Source organism: Lutzomyia longipalpis, chromosome 1, assembly GCF_024334085.1.
Source record: "Lutzomyia longipalpis isolate SR_M1_2022 chromosome 1, ASM2433408v1".
Taxonomy (NCBI): Eukaryota; Metazoa; Arthropoda; class Insecta; order Diptera; family Psychodidae; genus Lutzomyia; species Lutzomyia longipalpis.
The window spans coordinates 24,340,943-24,359,861 of NC_074707.1; the positions used below are offsets into that span (position 1 = coordinate 24,340,943).

The following is an 18,919-nucleotide window of genomic DNA, read 5'->3' on the forward strand; positions in this document are numbered from 1 at the left end:
TTTTGTTGAATATGTTTTATGTTGTATTTCATCATATATTTGTTGCATTCCATTTACATACCTACACAAGCTTTATAACATGCGTCTGGGTAGCAATTTTCATGATGAGGGGATTTCGTGAGATTTTCATGTGATTTCCAAGAAAGTTTGGTATTCTCTGTAAGAAGAGAATCTACAGTGATCTCGTTGAGGGGGCCACACAGTGCAAGTCCTCAATGAAATACTAAGGCGTAATGTGGCAAAAATAAAGTCCCTCAGCTCATTTGCAATGCGTGTTTTTGAACATCAAACAGAAATAGGCACACTTATAAATAATCTTGCACATTTAAAAGTGTTTTTCATTAACATGATCATGTTTTTCTTACTTTTATAGCTACAGGCAACACAGAAATTGCACCCAATATATTTTATCGCTTGTTATTTAGCTGATGTTTAGAGAAATAAAATGTTAAAGAGAGAAGAAAACACTTTCATAAGGAAGAAGGTCTTATAATTAATTTTTTTTTCGTGTGGTTTATTGAACCTCTGATAACATTCGCTTTCTTACAAAAGAAAGGTACATAATAATACTTTTTCCGACAACTTGTATTGCCTTAGAGAGCGGGTAAAAATATATTTTTCTCGTGTGTTTTGTCCTCCAGCAGACTTCCACGAATGCTTTTCATTGTTGCTTCTTGAGCAACTCTTTTGCTAATCCAAAAATATAATTGTGATTCATTGGAATTTAAATTATGACGATTAAAAGACATACAAAATGTCTGAGAATTTTACATAAATGATTCTCACATTAAATCATACCAAGTTTCAGGCATTCTCTTGTGTGCCAATTTTGTACAGGCTCACTTTGACTTCCCCTGGCCCAAGAAGTAACAATTTGTCATCAAAAATCTTTCATTTTTAGCTTCCAAACGGACGAACCATATGTGGGAGCTTCAAATTAACTTTCATACTCATTTTGAATGCTCCATGTAGCGTCACTTTCAGCCATGTAAATTTCTCTTATCAGGAAGACAATGAAAATCAATGCTAAATAAGCGTGTAATTAATTAGAAATTTTATAAACATTTTCGTTCAACATCGATTTTTCCACCTCAGAAAGCTTCTGATTATTTAAAAATTATGTTTGGGTGGAGTAAAGAGTGATTTGATTGCAATTTCCTCGTGTTTATTGGGTTTAGTGATACAGAAAAAAACACGTGCTATGAAAATTAATGCATTTCTCCCTTTTCTTCTAGGTGAGTGTAAATCGAGAACTCTGCCTCGTATTCACATTGATCACTGCACACATGAAGGTATATACTAAATTTTGAAAACAACAAATTAACATGCAAAACCACTGATTTTTGTCCTCTACGAGTAAGGTTTCTTGAAGAATGCATTTCTTGTCATGTAAAGAACGTCATTGAAGAGGAAAGGCTATAATCATTCAATTATACCAATTCCAACAATTATCTGCATTACGTAACAATAGTGTTTAAACAATCAACATTAATTACTCTTATCGTTTGAATAGAAGACATTAAAATTGGAAAAGTAATTTTCTTGTGAATGCTTTTCTTTAGAAAAGTTTTTGGTAAAACATTCATTTCCATGAAAGTATTTATTTTGTGCCTTTTCCAATTCTTCCGGTTTCAGGTTGATGAATTTGCAAAATCTTGATCTAGATGTAATAAATCGCTTAACATCGAATATGTTTAAAGCTTAAAACGAACATGAACTTTTCGTTAAGTAATCACATAAATACTTCCTTTCACTATCAGCGCTTCATCTATCTTTATACACAATTAAAGACAAAATTTCAAGCAAAACAAATATTGCAAAAAGCAATTTTCTATTAGTTAGTCAAAAGTTTTAGTAAGATTGCGTGTGGATTTGCAGAACTTTTCTTCATTAGGTTTATGTATTATTTGTTTATTATCTTTTACATTAATCTAATTTAAATTAATTTCGAGAGTAGTGCAATATAATGATTTATTGTGTATTTTTTTATAAATTTGAAATTAGGTTGAAAATGAATTCATATCAACCAATACATATACTTTCATTTTTATTTTTATGACTTTTTGTTTGGATTGGGTTTAATAGCAAAAAAAGTAAACAAAAAAAAACAAACAGCAACATTTTCACTTATAGATGTAATTTCTCCATAACTAATAAATGCAAATTGGCTTGAAATAATTGTAATTTAGAAAACATTTCATTTTACTTTCTTTACATTTTAATAAAGTATCCGTATATGGGTATAATGTAGATGGATTAAATATTTTAAATTTCTCTTGAAAAAGTTTTTTTGTCAAAAATTTTCAATAAAAAATTAATTTGTATTTTACGTAGTGCAATGTTTAGGCTTGTCTAAATCATGCAAAACTTTTATTTCTTTTTAAAATATTTGTTTTTGTAATATTTGGAGATTTAGGTCTCTCATTCTATATTTTTTATCAACTAAAATTATTTGAGATAAATTGCATAAATTTCTTAAAAAAAAAACTTTCCAAATGAACAAAAATCAGTGGTTTATTAATGGTGTAAAAAGTATATATTATTTATAATGCTAATTGAATAAAATATCACTGTATTTTGTACGAGTTAAAACCTGAGACAGATTTTAGGTGTAGATAACAATTAACACGGTGTATTTCTCACCTCCTCACCCTCACATTGCTATTATGTTTGGTCAGAGTGATGTTTCTTCAAAGGCTGTGTTCCATTTACAATTGAGGCATCACAACACTGTGAGTCACTTGAACAATGAATGGAAAACCTCAATTTTTTCATGTGTGATATTCAGTGGTTGTATTAATTTTCAAGGATACTTTTTCACGCTCTTCTCGCCATTTCAATTGTGAAAAAAATGCTCAGTGTTTCATGCTGTACTGCTCAATTAGAAAATTTTCTACACTGTGTGTCTGCATTGAACGAAATTTTCATTACCTATATACAAAATCCCCTTGAAATTTTGATAACAATAATGGGAGTGGCATTGATATTCCCTTTTTTTGTGTACCTTTATGAGGTGCAATTTGACTTTTTGGTGTTCTTTTGCACGTTATCCGAAAGAAAAAAATGTACTCGCAATTCTCTCGGAAATGTCTAATGTTTCTTGTGCTATCAATATACTTAAAGTTGTGCCATTTTCTTTGCACAATCTATTTTCAAAGCTCATTTAGCACTTGACAATATTATTAATGAAGGCAGAGAGCGGTTTAGTGGGTTTTGTATATAAATTAAAAGTAGATAAAAAGTAAAAATGAAATCAGGTAACACAATTCACACAATTATTGTTCATTTTAAATGTACCAGAGTGAGCGAATGAGAAGAATCAGCATCGCAATAATTATTAATAGTATCTCTATATGAGTTTTATTCGAATTTATTAGCATATACATTTTTTTTAATTATGCGGCGGATCTCAATGAGCGATAAATCTAGTCCAGAGGTGGATTTGCAAGAATTTTCATTTTAATTAATACTTTTTCGCGACAATCCCCTCTAATTTCCTTTTAATCAACAACACTCTACTACCGCGTTAATTGATTTATTAAGCACCATAGATTGCGCTTTTTGCTCATTTAGCTTGAATTGGATTTTTTTTAGCAAAATTCGCACGACTGTTTTTCAATTAAGTGTTAAATTAATTACTTAATTTTACAATCGCTCAAATTACAGCTCTAATGAATTCAATTTGATTAGATTATATATTTTTCTTGGTGAAAAAAAAAGAAATGGGCCACAGTTAAAATGTATGAGTAACTGAAATATCCCATAACCACATTCGTTTTAAAAATATATAATATTTCTTGCACTTTTTTACTTATTTTAATTTACTGGCATCGTTTGAAGTTATTGGTTGGATATGTATAAATTATTATGTCATTTGAAATTCTCTATTTTCGTTTTTTTCCGCATGGCAAAAATTAATGCTCTTTTTTATAACATTTGAATTTTTCATTTTTTTTAAAGAAAAAACTGTGGCAGAAACGGAACTGAAAAGCATTATTTTGATGATTTTGATAGAATTAAATAAAGCAATGGTTTTTCTTTGAAGTTAATGTATAACGTTCATGTTGAAATAAACAGCAATTTAATGGCTGGGTTAAAGTAAATATTTGTCATTTACTGTAATTACAACTTTACTTGCAACAAGGTGTTACTTAGTAACTTAATGTATTTTCTTTCTTGAATGTACTTGTTGAAAAAAAAGTTGAGTAGTGCATAAGAGAAAATTTATTTGTTATGAAGCAACTTGTATAATTCTTATATGTTATTCGTTTATGTAAGAAGAAAAATTTTCTAGCAATAATTTAACAATGAAAGTAAAATTGTTGGGAATTTAAGAGAGTACCTTTGCCCATTTTGTTCTGCAAAAACATCTCAGGATCGTAAAATTCTGTGAAGATGATGATGAAAAAAAAATTTGATTATCCTGAGACGTTACACTTTACTCGTAACCACAATCTGAGAAACTATTTTTGTGTGAGAAACTCATAGGCACATCATAGAAATTTTTATTTATTTATTTATTTGGTTAATAAAGGGGTTGCCATCATTACTGATGATTCCCCTGCAAGAAATTTTTAAGTAGTGCTAATGCTCTTTTTTTCACCTAACAGTTGATTGCATAATTATCTTACATTTCACAAATGCCAGAGCACGTTTCATGGGCTTTGAACGGTGCGGCTCTATCTGAGGGAAAAATCACAAACATGTGTAAAAGTCGCATCATTGTTCTAAAAATTCATGCCAAATTATTTAATTGCGAGTGACCAAGTTTTATCTTACACTTTTAACCACATAAATTAACCATGAAAACGGAATGATAAACATTTTGGGCAAAGATTAGAGATCTTCAAGAACCCACCCGGATTCATTTATGGTTAACTTTGTTTAATAAGAAGGTAGATATAATGATTCTAAATGACTATAATAGGTTATTTGGGGTCAAATTATCTTTTAGAATTTTATTTATTAAAAAAAAGTAGCTACATATATTCTTACTCCCACCCTGTTTATATACCGTATAGGTTTGCTTTAATAATATCAAATGTTTTATTCTTCACCATAATTTGATGTGTGTTGAATCTCTCTCAGTGCATCATAATATACATATTGCTGTTGTATTTACTAATGAATGCAGCTTGGGAGTTCGTGTGGATCTGCTCGCGTCTGTGATTTATTTTCAATCGGCAGTATAATGCAATAAACTCATGACTCTTTCAATTGTTAGCACGAGGACAATTCTCTTGCAGTTATAATACATTCGGCTGTTACATATAAGACTTTTTTAATATTGAACACGTTCAAATGATAAAACAAGTGAATTATAAGCATAAAATCATTATTACGTCTTGCGAATTTTTTATATTCTTATTTACATTATGTAGTAATTATAGAGCGGTATTACCCAACGAGAGAAATCGCTTGAAAATAGGGAAAATTTTCGTAAATCCGTCGGCAGGGATTTGTCGAGAATTGGTCAAAATCTCGACGCCTCGACGAAAATGGGGAATAAAAATCCCAATTTTTCTGCCGACAGTTCGTCGAAAGCATCTTCCCTATTTCTGCCCAATTGGGAAGCTGATGTCGAAACGTGGCCGACCATATTCCGACCTACCGTCGAAATAGGGCAGAAATAGGAAAAATTTTCGAAAGTATGTCGACATATATTGCTTTGATTTCCTCGTTATTTGTCTCTTTCTCTCCAATAATATTCAATTCAAACAACATATTTTTATATTCTTCTGCTCTTTTCACACATCGGATGATTATATTGGGGCCTCCATGGCGTTATTTTACATGACAACAATAAAATGCCAAGACAAAATGGAACACGATATTAATAAATATTAATATTTTTATATTGCGACTTATCCTGACGCTTGGTCTTTGGAAAACCATGCCACACCCTTTTCCCGACGGGAATATTTGCCATAGGCGATAAAATGCCATTGCATTTCACAAACATTTAATTTTTTGATAATATTTTAATTTCACTTAAAAAATGAAATTTCCCAAAACCTTTTTAAAAGTATTTTTAAAATTTCTTTACACATCCTGAAACATGTTGGTCAACTTATTTTGGATGCAAAAGTCTCAGATAATTAATAAATCGAATTTAATTTTAGCAAGTAAATTTTTGATTTGCCGCGCACGAATAAGTACGCCATTGAGCTCATTAACCTCTAAACCTTAAAGTCCATCTGTTGACAAAATATGAAATCAAAAATCTGGAGAAGGGCAGAAATTGGGAAGAAATAGGGCAAAAATTGGGAAGATTGTCGAAAGCATGTCGAATATTAGTCGACAAGCGGCCTAATTTTTTTCCCAATATTAAAGGAAATGGAGGAAGGAAAAATTTCGACAGACTGTCCACACCCAATTCCCTATTGGGAAGGCGTCGAAACTTTTTCGAGATATCTTCCACTTGGGCTGCCCAATTTTTTTACTTAAAAATAGGGCAGAAATTGGGCTGTTTGATAAGGAAATATGCCGAATATATTACGAAAGATGATTTCCTTCCAAAATAGGGCAGCTACTTTCGACATATTTTGGAAATTATTTCTACAAAGACAACATTTGGGAAAATAGTTCTCGTTGGGTAGCTGCGTTAGAAATGTCAATTGATGCATTAATAGAATTTTAGCATTTCTATGAGGTATGTTGGTGTCTTTGCGTATGAATAAAACTCCGCACAGATCTGGAACTTAAAGCTCGGTTAAGCTTAAGTATCTCGTTATTTTTTTAAATTAAAAATCTTCAAATAAAATCAACTTTATAGAGACTTTGGAATTCATATTCCTACATTCGTGTTAAGACGTAAAAAAAAAGAAAATTTCAAAAGATTTTGCATTTTCTTGCGACTTAAATCTCAAATCTGTGCACCGGCATAGAGCAAAACTCGGTAGAATGAGATGAAGGGGCATATAATAATCATTTACTGGTGGATCATATAATTTTTTTTCGCTCTCTTCCATATCTCCGATCACACTTTTCTTCTCTTGTCTGATCCAACACAAGATGATGGTAAAGGGGAAAAAATCGAGTAACACTCAAATGGTGCTTCTGTGCAATGAGCTTTTCTAATTATAAATGTTCTCGCCATGCTCCAATTCGTCATGACAAGAAATTTTACAATATATAAATATTTAAATTGAAGCAAAAAATCATGTGTGTACACACAATCTGTAACAACGCACTTTAGGTGATGAGACGTAGTCAAACTAATGATTTATTTTTATCTTACCGCTCTGAAGGGGAAAAAAACAAATTCGCTGGAGGGTTAATTGATATGTGCTCACGTGCTTTGCGTGATTATTCCTCAATGAATTACACTGCAGCTTCACATTAAGTATTATCATGTTTTTGAGCAAAATTTCTTCATAATTCCCATATTATTCATATTGTATTATGAATTTGTTGATCACCATGTAAAGTTTTGGGAAAGAATATTAATCATTTAGAATTAAAGTTCAAAATTAAAATAAGATTAAACACATTTAAGTAGGAGAAACTTTTCTCCAGAATGCATTTACTTCGAGACACCACTGTATTGCGTGCTAATTCCCCAAATGTAGGCAAAACAGTGTTTCAAGTGGTTTCTGTTGTCCACTTTTCTTTTATTTTGCTCATGACGATCATACAAAAATCCACAGAATTTTATGATCTAAATGACTTCGCGAAGAGAGAATAAAGGATGGAATTCTTCTCTTGATGGCTCCCATATTCATTCCCGGTCTCTCTTACACTTCATTTCATTTTGTGAAACTCGCACTACAATATAGGCAAAAAAAAAGATCCTCCATGTGAAGAATGAAAGAGTGCTAAGCAGATGTTTTTATATCAGCACATAACAAAAACACCAGTTGAAATATTTTCTGGACTAGTAAATTGGATAACTCCAGTAGAAGAGAATGAATAGGGAAAAAACTGTGGGTAGATAGGTGGAGAAAGAGAGAAATTTAACTATGCTCTATAGTTAATGTGTAAAAAAAAGCACATAACAGGAAGTTGCGTTTTGTATGCGTTCGTGTAATAATTTTTAAATAATGTTGGTTGAAAAATTATTGGATTTACTGTATTTCTGTTTTGCTTCTTCTTCGGAATACCACAAGACAAATTGGGAAGCAAATCAACGGGGCAATTTTCTATTTCCGGTCAATGTTAATGACACACGAAGAAGCTGTCCAAGACAATTCTTCACAATCATCCGAAAAAAATCTCCCTGATATAGCCCAATCAAATATACCTGGAATTATATATTTTTTTCCATGACTCTGTACTCTGTGAGTATTCTCACCCTATCTAGGTTTCTGGAACTAAAAAAAAAGTAATAGACTTTCTGTCCACACTGTGTGCTTATCGCGGTGACGAAGTTTTTCCAGAGCAGAAAAATAGCAATAAATATTGAGGAAAGTATATAAAATGATAAAGATATATATTTATTTTTAGCTAAACCAGAAGTGTTTTAATGATTATGTATCACATAGAATTTTTTGTTCATAAATTTACGATAATAATGATCGAGATTTAAGCCAAAGATACAACTTTTCCTTACCAAGGTATACAAGTGAACTCTTACACTTTATCTTATCGATGCCACTATATTATATAGTTATGTTAATTATGCAAAAGCGCAGTTATGTAAAAATATATTTCAGCGTTGCACAGCTTTCTATATCTGAGAAAGGCGCATAAAGATGTTATATACAAAGGTAATTTCTCTGTGTGCTAAAATAGATATTTCAATCCCTTTGCATCCTGCTCCAGAAAAAGCTCAAAGGGGTGCGAAAGCTTAGAAAGAGAAGTGCAGAAGCTCGTGAGTTATCTCATCGCATCATGCTGCTTCCATTAATAACATTTTCACAAAATTAAACATAAAATATGCTTATGAACTTCCTTGCATATAATGTTGAGCATGATAGAGGCATAAAACTACACCGTGCCACCCTGTCGAGGTCGCTTGTTTACGATATAGGCGAAATATACATATCTCAGTCTTACTTTTACGTTACATGTTGTAGGCATGAAAGAGTAAGAAAAACCAGTCAAAATTGAGAGGATCGCACAAACTAAAGTTGAATACATATACAACAAAGTTTTCCGTGTGTCGTTGCCGCCGTATTTCTTCTTCGATTTCATGCTTCGAAGAGACTTAGGTAATTGCAGCGGTGCACTTGAAAAAATATTTTTTATGTGAAAAATTGCGTGAAAAGATTTTTAGTTACATTGTTTTTTATTACTTGAAAAAAAAAAAGATTCTGGAAAGATATTTGAAGGTTTTTTCCAGAGATACTTCTAAATGGGAAGTCTCTTTGGAGATTTTTTAAAAATTTCTTTCAAGGGCACGCACAGAAATAGGGTTTGAGGTTTCCGGGTTTTCTCTGTGGTAAGCTGATTAACTCCTTTTCTCTGCTTTCGAGAATTTATTATTCGATTCAGAAAAAAAAGTAAAACGTGGGATATGACCTTTAGTAATTCTTTACTTTTATTCAGCACGATGTTTCGGAGATTTAAGTTTCTTTCTTCAGGTCTGAAATTTTACTATAGACAGTTTGCAAAATACTATTCAATCCGTTATCATTATTTTCCCAATGAATCTCTTAATTCATCTCTTATCAGTAATCACAAATATAAAATGAGATAATATATAAAAATTCAACATAAAACTTTTCTATGATTTTCGTGTACTGCCACAACTAAATGTGGAAGTGAGATGGAATGCAATTTCAAGAGGGAGACACAGGCAGAGACCGAGCATTTGGTTGTGAGTCTTTTGGGACATGAAATCAGTCGAATTGAAAATGCTTTAGCTAGCACGGGGCGTCGATCGTGTGAATTGAACCTATTTTCCGCCTCTTCCCTTCAATCTTGTGTTAAATAGTGAATTTATCGTGTCGTGCGTGAGAAATTTTCAATGGAATATTAATTGAGAATATGAATAGTGGTCTGATTGAATTATTTAGAAAATATTTTACTACATATTGTGAATGGAAATAAATATATAAGGGAGAATTTGTGAAGCGAAATGGAGTTTTGGTGTGCTGAGTGTGACTCAAAATTCCTTTATTTTTACGCTCAATGGAATGGCGTGCGCATTTTAAGATACAAATTTGTGTCTTCTTCACGTAATTAATATCTCAAGTGTTTTACTTTCCATACGACTCTATTGTAGGAAAACTATATATATTTTCTGAAACATATATAATTGTGAACATTTACATTTGTGTGATATTCTGGGATCTGTAATACATTCTTTGCATTTTCACCGACTTGTGTATTTGATTCTGGGAGTGAATGGGAGTTAGTGTGGGCTAGTGTGTGCCGATAAGAGGAAAAGATAAGAATTTTGGACCCTCTATTTATTCACTTTTCGGCAAGTTGGCTATACAAATTGCCACTGACTGGGAGATAGTGAGGCTGAGAGGAGGAAAAAAGTGCGATAAGTTTTGTGTGAGAGGCGTGCTGGGAAAATAAAGGAGCAACCACTGAGGGAGAAATGCTTATGGCTCTCAAGGTTTCTGGATAGAAGCGAGATGATTCATCATTCCACGCCGGATTCTACGGAGACACTTGGTGAGGGTACGAAGCGTCGATCGACGTTCTATGTGCCACTCGTGGGTGCCGAAGACACCTCCAGTGTCTCCCTTGATCAAAGCCTTAGTGGACTTGATTGGAGTTTGAGTGACTCCATGTCCTCAACGGATGTCCTATCGGTTTCACCATCACGAAATAGTCCCACAACAACACGGTACAAACGCTATGGTGTTGTACTCAATCGCATGAATACCGTGGAAGCAGACGACCAGACAGAGAGTCCTCTGTCCTCCCTCTCAAATATCCCCGTGAGCTGCAATGTGAGCATGAGCTCGAAAGTGAAGGAGAAGTCAAAGACCCTGCCACAGAATTTAACGCAGGCGGCGACATTTCCGCCAAAAAACTCCTTCCTGCTAAAGTCGACGCCCAAAATTTCCCTCAATTACTCATCTGGAAACGAGTCGTCGCCATCGATGAAAGCATCATCGGACAAGAAGTCGTCATCGCTTAGCTTCATAAGGCGTGCTCACTCAACCAAATTGTCGCGCAGCAATTCACTGTTGCGTAGTTTAACCCACCGTTCAGATGCCGTGACCACGCACGAGGATCCCGTGAAGGCACTCGACATTGAAATGCTTCAAAAAATCCTCAGAGCTGATAGTGTCACAGATGCCGTGCGTGAAATGTTTCTCACACAAGAGACCCCCGCAAAGGTTCCCCTTGACGACGAAGCTGTGCACTCCGGTAAATGCCCGCATAATTTTCCAAATGGTCTTTTAATAGTCCTTTCTTACATAACTTGATGACTCTCTCTTTCACGGCATTAAATTCAGAAAACTACCAATTTTTAAACATTTTTGATAGTACTTTAATTTTCTGTATGATACTTTATTGAACGAATCACGAACCCACACTTATTATTAATTTTTATTCCCGAAATAAACTTACCTTTGTGGAAAAAAGACTAGCACTTATAGATCCAATTATCGTCAATTAATCACTGTGAAATATGTGCTTAATTTTGCTTCACGACTGCAATTTAGCACTCGTCAAGTTGAAATAGCTTACATCATCTAAAATTTAAAATATTTGGGTTACGAAAATGGCTGAGACAATGATATATTCAATTGATTAGAAATTCCATTGATCTTGTATCAGTAGCACTGCATACACATTCTCTCAAAATTTGAATACATTGTTTAATTTAAAAGTTGACACACTAACTTGAAATTTAATAGGTTCAACCGTCCAACAAGAAACAATAACATGGAATAAGTAAACAAAACGCTGAGAAGTTATTTCGTTCGCGTTTTGAACTCTATCTCGGCACTCGTATCTCGCATCAATATAAATTTTTATATTTAGAATATTATTAGTTATCTGAAGAAAGCTCTATTAAGGACTGAAATGTCAATAATTAAAAGGACATTTAAGGACAAAATATTCTTTCCTATTTTATGCTTAATTTCTAAACTTTTCAATTAGAAATCCTTCTTTGGCGTCATGAATTAACCTTCTTAGAAATTAATCTAACTTTTATATATGCATAATGCGGCTGTAAAAGCAAATGATTGAAACATAAGAAGCTGTTAATCTGTTTTTTATGACTAATAGATTTTTCATCACATAAAATCCTGAAGAGGGAGTCAAGTGTTCACAACTTTTCAAAATGTGGTTCGTTTTTGTGATGCAAACTCTTGAAAAAACAAACCCAAGCACACAATTCTAGCATTATGTTGGGATTTAAGATGAAAATGCTTTACTAATGCTAAGTAATGTGATTCTGGTAGGCTATTATTCATTCACGCATTCTATTTCTTCTTTTCTTTTAATGAGATGATGAGTATTCGGTGGATCATAAAATTTCAATTCTTAATGGCATTCTCTTTATGCCGTTTCCTAGGTCAATATGGTGTTATAAAATGAATTTATCTCAAGCCTTTCTATTAATCACGAAGCTACGATAAGTCTCACTGCTATATGCGGGGAATTACTTTTCAATTATACATTTTCTTATCTTGCACACAAGTGGGCTGCAGTTGTAATTCAGAGATGCACGTTAGGGAGAAAAACGCAAGAAGATATGAATTAGCATCAATTTAATCTAATGAAGAGAGCCCTGAGAATTGATGAGACTCACGTGGAAGGTCAGTGAAGGTGGAATGAAGTAAATAGTTAATTTCTATGCCACGAATATCACGACTTATCCGCCCTCCAGGTGAAATTTTCGCTCAAATTCGCAGGGAATCTTCCCTGGTTGTCCATGAATATGTGATGAATATTCAATCTATATGCTAGTTTATGGTATGAAAATTGTTCAAAAAAAAACCATCACTTTGGGAAGGTATACAAAGAGGTAGAGCATTGAAAAAAAACGTATGTAGTGAATTGGATTGGAATTCTCTGAATTCCTCCAGCTGCTTGTCATTGGGATGATTTTTTATTGCTCATTGAAGTCTTTTTCTTCGCCTGCAACATACAAAACAACACAGACATGGACATGGCGGGGAACAAAAAGAAATCCTCAAGGTATCGTTCTCTCGATTAGTATACCCAATCTTTAATTTTCTGCTTCTGCTAGCGCGAATGGCTATACGAAAGGTATTTTGATCATTCTCCTCATCTTATTCTCTTTGTCCCTTTAGCATATACCCCCATAGAAAACTTGGACAAGGTGCGGATAAAAATATAATGTATAAGTGGAGACAGAAAGAGAATGAAAACCAAAGCACTTGGAAATGGATTGATGCGAAAGTTCGTTTCCTATTCGTTTTAAATGTTATTATGAAGTATTTTAAAGTAATTAAAGCAAATCTTATTTAAAGGACACTATTATAGGTTTTATGTTCACTTTTATAAATGATTTTCCAAAACATTTTGAAGACTGATGAAGGGAATAAGAAGAACCGAACTATCTTAATAAATATTAATATGTCTTCGAAAGCTCTAACTTAATGAACTAAAAGACATAGTCCACGAAGCTTTTAGCCAACTCAGGACTTATGTACCTTCACTATACATCCACTTGCCTCAAAACACTCTCATTGTCCCTTTCGCGATTATCTTCAACGTCTCCGTCTCTCACAGTGATCTCACATCAACATCTCTCTATCGATCACCTAGCACCCGGCTGACTAGAGTGAGAGGAAAACGTTGTGATCGAATCCCCGAGAGTATAAGAGTTTTGTAAGAAAATTGAGTGGAATTCCAGTCACACATTCTTCACCAATAAATACAAAAATACACGCGCGAGAGAGAAAAGGGCACACAAAACCTGATCCCAAGCTGTATAATAGCTTCAATATAATTTTTATGTATTTCCCTCTCCCTCTCTGACACTGCCACGATTGAAATGTACAATAAAATCCTACATAAATATATAAGAATTTCCATAGTGCTGGGGCAAAAGAGAAAACTTTTAGGAACAAACAACATAGTGAGGGATTAACAGTTTTTATAGTAGATTTTTTTTTATTGTTTAGTGATTTTCTAACGTCCTTCTTTACCTCACTCATTTTACAGATACATCGTATGAGAAAGCCTGTCGACGGGGTTCAGCACCAGCCACGCCGATTCTTAATCAGAAACAACCTGAAGCACCTACGTCCAGGTTTACAAATTTCTTCTCAAAGAGGTAAAAGACACCATTTGCCATGTTTTTTTTTCTTAAACATTAATTTGATCATCACTGACTAAGAGGACAAACCAATTTGAATTTTTTTTGAAAGATTTATTAATTTATTCTGAGAATCTTGAGAATCTTATTTTTTTGTACCCTGCTGAAGCATACGATTGCTTGTCGAAGTGAGCTTCAAAGTGAAAGTAAATTTTATTCTTGCTTCCTCATCGATGATTCACGTGAGGTGATTACCAATACAAATTCCCTTAGACGACACCGAATATTCATTTAGAGAGAATTATGAAATCACCGCATGAGCCAAATACCTGCCGTGTATGTGGGGAGTTCAAGAAACGCATTAATCTCCTTCAAATATGTTTCTTCTTGTTACATTCAGATCCTTCAGAGCAAATCCACTGAAACGTACAAAGTCCGTGACGAAATTGGAGCGCGCCAAGAGGGGCCCTGGTGGTCTGAGAGGATCACGATCACATGAGAGTCTACTCTCGAGTCACGCTGTGATGTCAACCATTGATCTCTCCTGCACAGGAGCTGTTGGAGTAGCTCCAGTTCACCAGTCTGGTATGTCTCATAGTCTATGTTGTTGTATTGATTGTAATCAGTCCTAACGACGCTATAAAAATCGTCCCTTCCTATTCCTTTAAACATTATTGTTTTATGCTCTCGAAGGTCGTACAACCAAACAATCAAAACACCTTGTGATCACAATAAATAGTTCTTATCTCAAAGTCATTTGTAACGTAGTTCCGATAGCCTTATCTTTGCGCAATCCTTTGTTTATTTCTCTTTCTTCAACCCTGTGCCATGGGTTTTTCTTCTTCTTGCGATAGCATTTTTATCTCGCCAGCTTCTCCCAAAATTGTTCCACTGAGAATTCTTGGAATGATCTCTCCTCGGAGTGGCCCAGAAAAATTAATTTATTCCGATTGCTTTGTGTGTTGGAATGCATCCCATACAGCTTCCAGATTATTTTTTATCAGATATGATTTCGTTAGAATTTTATGAGAATTTATAGCCTCACTATCATCTTTTAAATTCGAATAGAATATTAATAATGTTTTCTCTGTTATTTATTCTCTTTCTCATCACTGCTGAAGCATAAAAACGCCTTTTTTTTTAATAACAATGAAAAGAAAATGTCTTTTGGTGTTCTTTTTGATATTTTTCATAAATTCAAAAGAATCTTTTACATACATAATACGTGAGTTATAATTGCTTTTGTTGAATGAATTTTTATTTTTAAATTGCCATAATTTTCTCACGATACCTCAATATAAGTTTTTTGAGGCAATTTCCGAGTCAGGTTGAAGAGGTTTCAATTCCTGGAGAAGAGGAAGTCCAGATGTTTTGGCATTTATTGATTTTTTTGTTCAAAGAAGGAAATAGAGAATAACGAAATGATTGAAAAGAGAAGTCAAGAAAGAAAGAGGAGTCAGAAAAAGTATATTCCGTTTTCTTTCATCGACCCACAAAAAGCGTCACATCTTGCTCATGCATGACGAGAAAAAAAGTCACGAACACCCTCTAATTTCCTCATTTTTTTTTGGCTCTTTTTTTCCACAGTCCTCGGACGAAGGCATTGCTTCCAAGTGCGTGGTGGACCACGCGGTGAGCGGTACTACAGCTGCGGAAGTCGCCAGGAGAGGGATTTGTGGATCTATAGCCTTCGCAAATCAATAGCACCCAATGCTGACCACACACGACGGACAGACAACTCCCTGAAGATGTGGGTGTACGAAGCCAAAGGTCTACCGCCAAAGAAGAAGTACTTCTGCGAGATTAATCTCGATAAGACACTGTATGGGCGCACATCGGTGAAGCTAAAGGGAGACCTCCTCTTCTGGGGCGAGTACTTCGACTTTCCCGACATTCCGGACATCAATCTTATCACAGTTAATGTTTTCCGTGAGGGTGAGCGCAAGAAGAAACGGGATAAGCACACCTATGTGGGATGCGTGAAGATACCCATTCACGAGATCACTGCCAGGATGTTCTGCGAGGATTGGTATCCAATTATCTCAGAGAAGGTAGACAGCTTTGGACGGAATTCTGTGAAGGATGGCTTCCCAACGCTACGAATAAAGTGTCGCTTCCAGAGTATTGATGTGCTCCCACTTGAAATCTACCAGGACTTTCTTTCATACCTCAAGGAACACTACAAGAAGGTGTGCGAAATTCTCGAACCCGTGATTGGTGTTAAGGCAAAAGAGGACATTGGACAGGCTCTTGTATTACTGATGCACTCACACGGAATGGCTGGGGCTTTTCTAACTGATGTTGTGGCTCTCGATCTTCTCCGAGTGGGCGACCAGAGACTCACCTTCCGCGGAAATTCACTCGCCACAAAGAGCATGGAGGCCTTCCTTAAGCTCACCGGTGAGCAATACCTGCAGGATACCCTCTCAGCTCCCATTGCTGAAATAATCTCCAGTGACAGGGACTGTGAAGTTGACCCCGCTAAAGCTACCGGAAGTCTCTCGCGACAGCAACAAGCTCTGAGGAATGCTGTAAAAGTTGCATGGAGTAGCATTGCTGAGTCTCACAAGTGAGTTAACATTACTAAGATCGTTCAGTCTTAAAAATAAATTGATTCTCACGTGGATAGATAAATTTAGAATAATTCTCTTAATATAATTGCACGTTTTAGCAATTTATCTCCATTGGAACTATTTTTTTTAACGTTATTCTAATGTAAATTATGTATTATTTTATCACAGACATTTCCCACCTCAATTGAGAAATTGCTTCGCAACATTCAGAGAACGCCTTCAGCAACTTAATCGAGAGGATATGGCAGACAATCTAATCAGTGCATCGATTTTCCTGCGCTTCCTTTGCCCGGCAATACTCTCCCCGAGTCTTTTCAACATCACCAATGAATTGCCATCGGCACGAGCTACGAGAAATCTCACCCTTGTCGCCAAAACCCTCCAAACTCTCGCCAATTTCACGCGATTCCAGGCTAAGGAGGGCTTTATGGAGTTTCTCAATGACTTCCTGGAACAGGAGGCGGGTCGCATGAAGGAATTCCTTCATCTCATCTCCACGCGTACAGATCAACCGACACAGGAGACAATTCTCGATTGGACAGGGTACATTGATCAGGGGAAGCAGCTTTCAATTCTTCACACACTCCTATCGGAGAGTATTGCAAAGTTGTCGAGTGCACGGCAACAGGAGCTCCATCAGCTCCTCACGGTGCTCGAGAAGATTACGAAAGCAAAGGAAGTTACGGCATTTGCCCAGCAAACGGGTGGGAATCAGGAGAATATGGCCAATGTGCAGAATGTGCAGTGTAAGACGAATGATAGAGGAGTTATTCGGGGTGTTTTAACACCCAATTCCCTTGAGAAGAATATCTTTCGGTACAATGATCCTACATGTTCACCATTCCTGAATGCTCAGCATCAGACGAATGGTTTGCAACACTCCCAGTCGACTTCGAGTATCTCTTCAGCACCAGTGCTGCATCAGAGTGTCGCTATACCGGCATCAATACAGCACCACATTGCCAATTCGACGGATCGTCTGCATCAGCAAACATCATCCCCTGTGCGACAGCATAAAGCACCAGCTGCACCAACGGCTTTTTACTACGCCCCAAAGGTCATTGGGGGGCAACAGAAAGACACCAAAGACTTCCTGAGTGGTAGCTTTAGAGCTAATACACTGCCCAGGAATAACATAATTATCAGCACAAATGGAAACCACCAGAATGTGAGTAGTCTTTCTAATATGTATTTCAGTATTATTAACATAACGCCATTTTGGGTAGTTTTTGTTGGATACTGTTTTGCCACTGAGGGGCTATTTTTCTTTTTTGCTAAATGGTGCCCTATCAATGTTATCCCTAAACTACCCCCAAATTTTAAATTATTTAGTCTTTTCTTATGAAATATTGAGCATTATAGCATAATAGTTTCATTGAAAAGCTCAAGCAATAGAAAACTAATCAATGCAATCGTGTCCTACCTATATTGATCGATAGCAAAAATATTTCTCATTCTCTAAAGTTTAAATAAGTTTTATATAGAACCATTAGAATGTCATTGTTTCGTGTATTGAGTGGGGGTGGGGGAGCTTTGAAATATTTACCCCCAACTCTTCTTCGGTGCTATAAACACAGTGTCCTCCTCATTGATTTTAGAAATTGTCTAATGGGTCCACATTGATCAGGCAAGTGGAAAGTCCACTGTCCTTAATAGATGGTGGTGTTCTGGATTAAATCTCCTCACACTCGATTGCTGTTTTCCCATATTCTATACCTAATTAAATCAACGAGCTAATATTTAGTTAAAAATAAACAACATTTCCATATTTTTTTTGCACAAAATAAATTTGGATTCCATTCAATATGCCGTCCATTGATGCAAGATCATGGCATAAACATTATTATTATTATTTTACGAAAAAAATGCTTTACAGAATTTGTTGAATTTAAGTACATCCGTACTTGATGATTTACGCACTTTCACTTGCCACTATTGCACAGATCTGTGTTGCATTCAGTACAGGATTGACGGTCATTCTTTGCCACGTATTTGCAATCTCCCAGAACGGCGCATCTTCTCACAACAATTAGACGATTGCTGTCTGCAAAGTTAAGAGAGCATAAATACCTCGGATTTATTTTCCACCCCCGCACATGAGATAAGAAAATCTTTTTAAAAAGTTTCCACAAGTAAGCAAGAGTTATTCTTTTTCTTCATTTTTCTTCTTCCGAAGAAAACTTTCAGAAGATTTATGAAG

The 18,919-nt window shown here is 35.0% G+C and overlaps 1 protein-coding gene across 15 annotated transcripts in view; it reads left to right on the forward strand.

The window, feature by feature from the left end:
• LOC129797369 (ras GTPase-activating protein raskol) overlaps positions 1–18,919 on the forward strand; it is a 49,312-nt gene that overhangs the window by 23,253 nt on the left and 7,140 nt on the right. For 10 of the 15 annotated variants that reach the window (XM_055839840.1, XM_055839839.1, XM_055839838.1 and 7 more), the window contains 5 exons: positions 1,236–1,292; positions 14,053–14,164; positions 14,547–14,731; positions 15,734–16,715; positions 16,888–17,887. In XM_055839840.1, coding sequence (XP_055695815.1) covers positions 1,236–1,292; positions 14,053–14,164; positions 14,547–14,731; positions 15,734–16,715; positions 16,888–17,887 — 2,336 coding nt within the window. Of the gene's footprint in view, positions 1–1,235; positions 1,293–9,782; positions 11,275–14,052; positions 14,165–14,546; positions 14,732–15,733; positions 16,716–16,887; positions 17,888–18,919 lie in introns of those variants that run through there. The other 5 variants (XM_055839837.1, XM_055839836.1, XM_055839850.1 and 2 more) reach the window with 2 other exon arrangements.